Raw genomic sequence first — 8695 nt, 5'->3', positions numbered from 1 at the left:
GAGAGGAGAGGGGGGGGGAGGGGGTGGGGGAGAGAGGAGCGACACCTTTTTCCTCCCCTTCCCCAAGAAAGAAAAGTTATATGAAGATTATGAGGAGCCATTTGCATCTCCTAGATGATATTTTCCTAATGAAATGAGTTGACGGAGACTCCAGTGAACCATCCCAAGGCCAAACACATTCTACTGTTTATTACACATATTACATTCTTAAATAAAAATGCGTCACATAACATTTTTGCATAGATATCTTACAATATACCAATTTAAAAAAGAATTATGAAACAGACCAGTAACAAAAATAAATTTTTTCTTCATTAATAATTTTGTAACATTAACATACCACCATCATATAATACAAATAATAGTTTTAAATCTTAAGACTTTTGTACAGCAAAAAAACTTGACAAAGTAATATATTTATATATATATATAAAAAGCTTAAAAAAAATAAAATGTCAAAAAAAGGCATAACCGAGGGCTATAAGACTGGGTACTTCTGTGATATATTATAAATACCAGAGAAGGCCTGAGAGAATGTGACGGGGAGGTGGGGGGAGGGGAGGGGCTGGGAGCAAGTCTTTCCAAACACGCTTGTTAGACACGTCCGGCAAAACGAAAATGTATAGTGCAAAATTAAATTTCTTCAAGCAACTGTGAAGAAGATAGTAGGGAGTAGAAACAAAAGTCATGGTGGCCGGGGAGGCATGTGTTATGAGCAGGGATGCCGGTGCAGGGGTGTGGTGGTGAGGGAAGGGAGGGAGGGAGGCTCCAAAGACATTAAACATTTATTTTTGCCTCTGTGCTAGCAAGGAGATCTTGGCCCTAACAGGTGTGTTTTCCCTCCCTGGAATGGAGCAGAAGTGAAAATGAGAGAAATCGAACTGTCTGAGCTTGGGTTAGGAAATGCATGCTGGGAAACAAAACTAAGAACCATCCATGAGCCCCCAAGTCTTCAGGACCTGATTTACAGAAAGTGTTCTGCCTCTGGTCCCAAGGGCTAGGATTAAAATGTCCCCTTTCCCCACCCACTGCTCCTCCCCTGTACAAGGAACTAACTCCCAGTGGTGTGTTTTTTTTTATTTATTTACTGGCGTTATAAGCATTCATCCCCCCAAAAGAGATTAGGCACTGGTGGCTACCCCTCTTATACCTCAGGAGCCTGTTTTCCTTCTGTGAAGGTACGGTAGGTACATGTGCACACCCAGGAAGGCATGTGCACACACACCACCCTCATTATTCTGACGTGGGGTCCTTTTTATGGCAGTAGACAGAAGCTGGGGTCAGAGCTCACAGTTGAAAAAAATCGTATAAATGGTCCCCAACCAAGAACACATCAACCTTCCCTCATGACCACAGAGAGGGAGCCCTGTTTTGAAAGAGTATATCTTGTTAGGGATATTTCTGAAGTAACAGCCTGGATTTCACTCTTGTTTTGGAGACCTGTTTCCCGAGGACTTACACGCAGATACAGAACACCTGAAGAATACAGTACTAGTGAAAGGATGCAGAGAAAGTTAACTGCAGCTTAGTCGTCCCCTTTCTGGGATCTGGTAGAGGAACCAGGAGAGGAGACTTAAGTGTTAAAAACAAGAAACCCTGAAGCCCCAGGCATTAGTGATGAGACACCACATTTCATAGAAACAGATTTTGCTTTCTTTGACATATTTCTGTTGTCCATCTCAAAAGCTTCCAAAGATCCTCAAAGAGAAAAAGAGGCCACCAGAAAGGCAGCAAACTATACCCAGGCTGGGCCTCCAAGTTCCAAATTAACTAAGCGTCACCCATGTTCCCAAAATGCACCCTGGGCACTCAGAAATAGGTATCCGCCTGCCCCAACTTCTGCCGCTTCTAGAAAATTTAAGGGAAAGCTTTTGTGAATTTATTTCAGCCAGGTACTACTTCCTAAATTTCCACTCGGTCAATATTTTGGGTGCAAGATTTCAGCCATATGTTGACATGAAGGCTTTTGTTTCTTTGTTTTTAAAAAGGAGTAAGCAGACTGACTTGTGTACTCAAATGGGCCGTATGCTCCCCACCTTTGTCCTTTTGGAGGAACGCACGCAAAATAGGAGTAAAAGCTGTTTTTACTTTGACATTATAAAGTGACCAAGAAGTCGTCACCCAGAACTCTTAAGAACCATCGCTGAGGTTTGCACTGGCAATGTGTTTCTTTGGGCTTTCCCAGGGGAGGAGGCAGGAGTGGAGGCTGCAGGCAGGAAGTTCTGAATGCATGGGTTAGCCCCAACTCCAACCCTAGTGGTTTTCCCTTGAATGTAAATAGACAGGGATCATTTGGAAGCTTAGCCCATATTCAAGTCCCCAAATAAGCTCTTCTCTGATTTCAAAGAAGATTTAAAAAAACAAAAACCAACCAAACAAAAACCCCTAAGAACCCATTCTGCTCATCAGGCATGAGGTTGGCTGTCTTTTTTACCCTGTTATCATCAGGCAATCGAAGATGGAAGAGGGCAGAGGTGTGCGTGGGGAGGTGATGGCAGGGAGTGTTGGGAGGATTTTATGAAGGAATTTGGAAAGGAAGGGGTAAATGGCCAGCATGAAGGTCATTTTGGGGTCTCCAATATTTTTACAAAAATGCAGCTTTATCATGGAATCCAAACATCTCTTTTTTTTCTGGACCAAATGCTCATCACCATGAGCATGAAGCTGGGCCAGTGAGCCGACAGTGGGACCGGAGGCCAGAAGCAAGGAGCAGCATAGCAAAGTCAGGTCTCCACATCCCTGACGTTGTGTGGACGAAAAAGAGGCGTCACTTGAAGCAAAGGAAATCGCCGGTGGCTTAGAAACACATCTTCTACACAGCCAACTCTGGACCCTGGATAGAGCCCTCAAGAGGACAGCCTATGACACACTATGCCAGGCCTGTCCTTTCAAATTTTAGACCCCTTGGACTGTTAGGAGGTAATGTTTTAAACTCTGAAAGAGATTTTGTGATTGAAATGTCCATTACGTCATTCTAGATAACCAGTCCTCTTGGGAGCAAAATATGTTGAGTTTTTTTTTTTTCTTGGAAAACCTGCTCCCCCCTCCCCCCGAAAGGTTTCAAGAGACCACCTCTGCAATTTGAGAAAGGACAGATGGTTTCTCCACAAACCTATTTCCAAAATGTCCAAGGGCTGCCCGCTTCACGCTGCAGACTAGATATCCTCCACAGGTGTCCACGGGGCTAGAGAAGAAGTGGTTCAAAGCCACGCGCTTAGCACCCACCAAATTCTCAGGCCGATTCCCACAGTCAACAAAGGACTCTGAAGCAAGCAAGCACCATCATGGCATCTCAGTGCACCATGCTCCAAGAGGGCAGGAGCAGATGACAGAGGACCTCACTGATACAAAAGAGAAATTACCAAACATTTCAGACACCAAAGAGGACCAAGGAGCCTTTGTTCTGCCACATTCAAATGAAACCACAGATGACGAGAGGTACAAATAGCAATGATTACTCTTTTGTGTATTTTTTTTCACTTTTTTCTTTTTCTTTTTTTTTCCTTTTCTTTTCTTTTTAAATAGAGCCTTGCAATGGTCAGTACAAAATTTAAATTAAGCACTATAAACCTTAGTAATAACATTTTGAGAGCAAGAGCAGCCCCAGCCTTGGAGAGAACATCTGTGAATCGTGACAGCCACGGCTTAATGCCGTCCTTGGCGTGTGCGTGCATTCATGCTAGAGGCTGCTGGAGAAGGAAAAAAAAGGAACAAACCAACAAAATCTGGGTAAAGTTTCATCTAGTGCACTGACTGGAGGCGCTACAGTTCAATACAGCTGAGGTTCAAGGTCCCTCACACATCCTTCACCCAAAGAGGATGCACCGCACATTCAAATATAGTCCCATGGTGTGCCCTGATGGACTGGCTGCAAAATGCACTCCAATGTACTAGAGATTGAGATTGTCAGTAAGCAGAGCTCCAGGAAGTAAGTCATGTCCGCTTTTAAATCTTTGGAATGAAACAGATTTCTATTTTCTTTAATACCCTCCAACTAACATATACATAATTGCTTCTGGCAAATGGAGTGAGTGAGTGTGTGAGTGTGTGTGTGTGTGCACGTGTGTGTTTTAGGGTGCTTTCCTTTCTTTTTTTATTATTTATTTTTGGTCTAAATTGAAAAAAAAAAAAGCAAAAGAAGAAAGAAAATTCTAAAGGCCAGACCTCGAAATGCTCCAAGTGTCCCACTGGAAGCTATAGCATTTGTGACAAGGAGGTCCTTTCACTCTCAGGCGAGTAGATTCAACATCTCAGTGAAACAAAAGTTGTAGAAAGCTGAGAACCCAAGTGCCAAGGATCTTGAAGGTTGCTGTCATGTGTGTTTGTGTTGCTTATATTATTATTATTTCCTTTAAAAGACTTCAGTTTTGCATCCCAAGTATGTATGGGGTGGCACTTTAACAGTCAGTGAGTGAAGCAGTCAGAGGAAGGCAGGAGGGAGCCGGCTGGTATGAAGGAGCAGCCACCATGTGTGGACCAAATGCCATTTTGTCTGTTAGACATGTCTTGAAGGGATGGTCCCAGAATATACAAAATATACAATCTGCCCTAATAACCACCCCGCTTGCTTGCATAGGACATTTTATGGTCCTAAAGGCAGTCTTTGGAGTTTAGGCCAGTGCCAGCTAGCTGAGAATTCAGGAAGATAGAGACCAACATTGGGTGTATGTGTGTGAGAGGCAGGTGAGCAATATAACCCCTTGGAGTCAGCTTTTGGAGTAAATATGAGGCCTCTGTTGATCCTGGGTGCTTTAGGTCACAAAGTCATGGTGGGTCTAGCCAAAAGAACCAGCTCCCCCTCCCCCAAAGAAAGCCCCCTATCCCCCTAGACACATCACAAGAGAGACACTTCCATCCTTCCGTAAACGGACAACCTTCATTCCCACAATGGCATGTTGGAGAATGTATTTAACAAGTGGGTACCACGAGCTCAGTGGGTAAGAGGGAAGGGATGGGATGATGTTTTGTGATGCCTCTCTACTTGGAAGGCATCCTCAGATTCCCCACTCCTGGAAAAGAGTGATATTTTTGGCTTTTTTTGTCAGGTCATAACCCAGAGTTAGATTAAATATGCAGCTGCCCTTGGAGACTAGCGACATCTACGCTGTAACTGGTTCTAGGGTAGCCATGACAGCACAGGAGCTGCTCCCTGTGAGCGAAGGTCATCACGCCTCAAGGAGGGAGGAGAGAACTGGGATGTCCCGTCTGATTGGCTGCTTTGAGAGCTGGACATCCAGGTGCTGCGAGAGTCCCGGAGAGGTTTAGTCCATGGAGAAAAGATAAAACATTTAAGCTTCCAAATAAGCTTTTTTTTTTTCAAGTTTCCGTTAGCAAAAAATCAGAGAGATTAAAAAGAAAAAATCTAGCACTAGCAAGAAGGTGAGGCTCAAGGGGTACACTGTGACTTGTCATCAAGGACTTGATTCTCTTGGCCACTTTGCAGTCATGCTAGAAGTTTCCAGAATCCCTAGTGCATATGATGTGCGAGAGTCAAAAAGGTAAGAAAAGAAAACTCCTCCCTTGAGAGTGAAGTCTAGAGAGATGCAGGCCAGAGAGGTGTAAGATGGCAATCCACAGGCTGCTGCCGCTAAGCCGTTGGTACCTGCTCAGAAGAGCTCAAGGGTCCTAAGGAGAACCCAAACCAAACGACAGTTCTGGGAGGAAGCGTGACGCACGGAATAGCAGGACTTTTCACACACAAAGGACAAATAAACCAGGAGTTAAGTTTGGCTACCAAACTGCAATTTGGTTTGCTAGGTCAATTCCCCCAACTATTTAAAAAGAAACGTTAGTGCTACACGTACGCAACCGGGAGATGTTGAATTCTCTTATAACGTTGCCACTGAGAAGCAAAGTTACATAAGCCCCTCGCACTGCCGGCCGCCATGGAGACATCCAGGTTTGTCTGTTTGCTTTCTTTCCATTGGCAAGAGCGGGAAGTAATTCCAATAGGGGTGGAGTCTGCAGCCAGCGCCTTGCTGAGTTCACCTGGCTTCCTTCTTCCTCTTCTTCTACCATCTGGCTAGGGCAAGGCATAAGGAATACACATATATACTTTAAATATAGTTGAGTGCATGACAGTGGGTCTGTGTGTGGGTCTGTGTGTGAGGGTGTATGTATGTGTGCGTGTACATGTATGTACACAGAGGTTTGTAAGCGAGAACTTTCTTCTGCGAGGCAGTGCTCCCCGCCTGAAGTCCAGCCCTCTGCCTCAGGGCATCTCCTTCGGACACTGGCTGCTGCCATGGCAACTCTGGCCTTTATGGTGTTTTGTTGTTTTTGTTGTTGTTGTTGACTCTTGTTTTTGTTTTGTTTTGTTTAGATATGTCTCTTCATGTGGAGAGCAAGATGGTCAGACCTGGAGAAACACCTAGAACAATAAACAATAGGCATGTCAGAGAGGCCCAGCCGCTTCTATCACTTTACCAAATGGTCAGTCTTAAAGAGAGACCACACCCACGAATTATGGAAAGATGAAGAAGTGTACTGGAGGAGTCACTAGGGTTAAATGGCTTCAGTTCAAACCCAAGCTCTTCCAGGAGCTGTGGGGCTGACAGATGCCCACTGCAGCTCACAGCCTTGCTCACAGGATTAAACCAAACCAGTGTTAGACTATCACGTCACATCGAGTAAGATGTCAATGCACACTAACTGTTCTAATCATAACTATAATTATCGAAGATGCTTTCAGAACGAGCATCACGCTCATACACTGGAAATACAGTAACGGATAATTGGCCTGTATCATCAGCAGCTGGCGGAGCACTGATGTTGACACCCAGACTGCAGCCTCAAGCATGACAACGAGAGCCCAGGAATGTAGTACCTGTCATTCCCACAGGCTCACACAGGTATAGTACATGCACAACAGGGCAGAGAATGGAGAACAGTGTTCACAGACTGAGGAGTATGTAGGCACTGTGCCAGCGTACCCTCAACACTACCCTACTGACGTCCGTCAGTCTGGGTAGATGCATCTGTCTGTTTCTGTGTGTGTTAAAGAGCTGGGCTGAGGCTACATAGGTGGGAGGAGTGAGTGGAACGGAGATGGGACTGAGGCTTCTGGACCAACACTTGGCGCTTAAGTTCTGTAATCAAGCGCCTTCCTTGGTGGATGCTATAATCATCCTTACTGATAGTAGACACACGATAGTCTCTCGGTAGAAACCCTTTTAGGCTCTCAGTCACGTAAAGCTGACCTTCCTTCGAAGGTGAAAGCTCTGGCGGCAGTGATTGCTAAGCAACAGTCACATGACCCACAGAAGGTAAAGGAAGGCAGGTCTTAGTTGCTGAAATTACTGGAAGAGAGGCATTCACCCTCGACTGGGGAATGCTGAATTGTTGTGAGATGAGCTTGGAGCTGCCTGTACTGCAGCTGTGGAAACGCCGACTGGAGAAGGAAGCGGGCAGAGGAAAGGGTGAAAGGAGAGAAATCGGAGAACTTGGATTGAACCAGCCTTAAAGGCAAACCGAATGGCACTTCTGACAATTATCTGAGCTAACAGATAACCTTTTACACTAACTTCAGTTTAACCCTGGCTGTGTGCCCTTCCTTTCTCCCTCTTTCCGTAAGCCAGCCTCTGCCTTGCCTATGGAAACAGTCCTAGGCATCCCTGTAGCCTGAGATAGCCCCATCACTCAAAACCCTTGCTAGGACATTAGCATGCTGCCCATTCAGGTTTGCAGAATTTCCGGTCCAAAGCAAGACTTTCTTGTGTTTGTTCATTCTTAAAACAAACAAACCCAAATTCACCCTGTCCCCTGACCCCAACAGTCTCTACATCCTCTGTCTGTGCCCAGTCCTTAAATAGGTGCACACCCAAAACAGGACCTAAGGAGACAGAAAGACAATGGAAAACTTACAGAATGGGAAAATTAAAGCAGGAAGCAATCTAACGCAATGATACCTGAACAACAGCCCCAGCCCCAGCAGCTTAGCTTAGGCCCTCATTTGGAGGGAGGGAGCTACCTAGGCAGTCCCTCTGAACTAACTCTGAAGCAGTTTTGACATACCATAGAACAGCAATACAGCTAACTAATCTGTAGGAACTCAGTTTTTAACCTGCACAATCCCAATACTGTCATGGGCCTGCCGTCTCTCCTTCCTTCTCTCCCTGTCCCCCCCACCCCCACCCCCTGGCTTTTTTCTAGCATCTACAGGCTGCCCACACCATTTCTGGAGACTCTATCTCTCCCCTCCGTCATCAAAGCGCAGTCTTTAAAAATGGAAGAGGGGGGTTGAAAGAGGCAGAGCAGCTTTGAAAATGGAGTCTCCAACAATGAGTACGGGCAGCTTCTAGATCCTGGAAAACGGCAAGAAATAGACCCCCCCCCAAAAAAAAAACCCTCTGAGGTAGAATGCAGGTTGCCAACACCTTGACCACAGCCCAGCAAGAGGGACTTAGGTTGAACCTGGAAGCTACAGGCTGGCAAGGGAAGGATTTTGCAATGTAAATAAAGATGAGACATCTGAGGTCGCAGGTGGCCACTCCAACCAGAACATCAACCCAGAGGATCAGTGGTTAGGGTGGAATTAGGATCTGAGAGAAGACAACAGAGCCGGCTCTTGGAATCCAGGGCACGTGGGGATTTGAACTGGTGAAATGAGGAGGGGCCTCTTTGCTCTCCTTCTCGGGTCCTGGGAACATACGCCTGCTATGCAATGTTCAGTCACCTGTGTCCAGCTTTCGGTTTG

The 8695-nt window shown here is 45.6% G+C and overlaps 1 protein-coding gene across 3 annotated transcripts in view; it reads right to left on the bottom strand.

The window, feature by feature from the left end:
• Nucleotides 1-215: 215 nt before the first annotated feature.
• The window catches only part of Klf7 (KLF transcription factor 7), a 90066-nt gene continuing 81586 nt past the window's right edge, over nt 216-8695 (bottom strand). For 2 of the 3 annotated variants that reach the window (XM_050154221.1, XM_050154220.1), the window contains exon 5: nt 216-6370. In XM_050154221.1, coding sequence (XP_050010178.1) covers nt 6319-6370 — 52 coding nt within the window. In that variant the 3' untranslated portion in view covers nt 216-6318. The remainder of the gene's footprint in view (nt 6371-8695) is intronic. The other variant, XM_050154222.1, reaches the window with a different exon arrangement.

This window comes from Alexandromys fortis, unplaced genomic scaffold (genome assembly GCF_014885135.2).
Source record: "Alexandromys fortis isolate MF-2015 unplaced genomic scaffold, M_Fortis_MF-2015_v1.1 scaffold_40, whole genome shotgun sequence".
NCBI lineage: Eukaryota > Metazoa > Chordata > Mammalia > Rodentia > Cricetidae > Alexandromys > Alexandromys fortis.
Note: the sequence above shows the minus strand (reverse complement) of the source record. Positions and strands in the feature narration are given on the sequence as shown.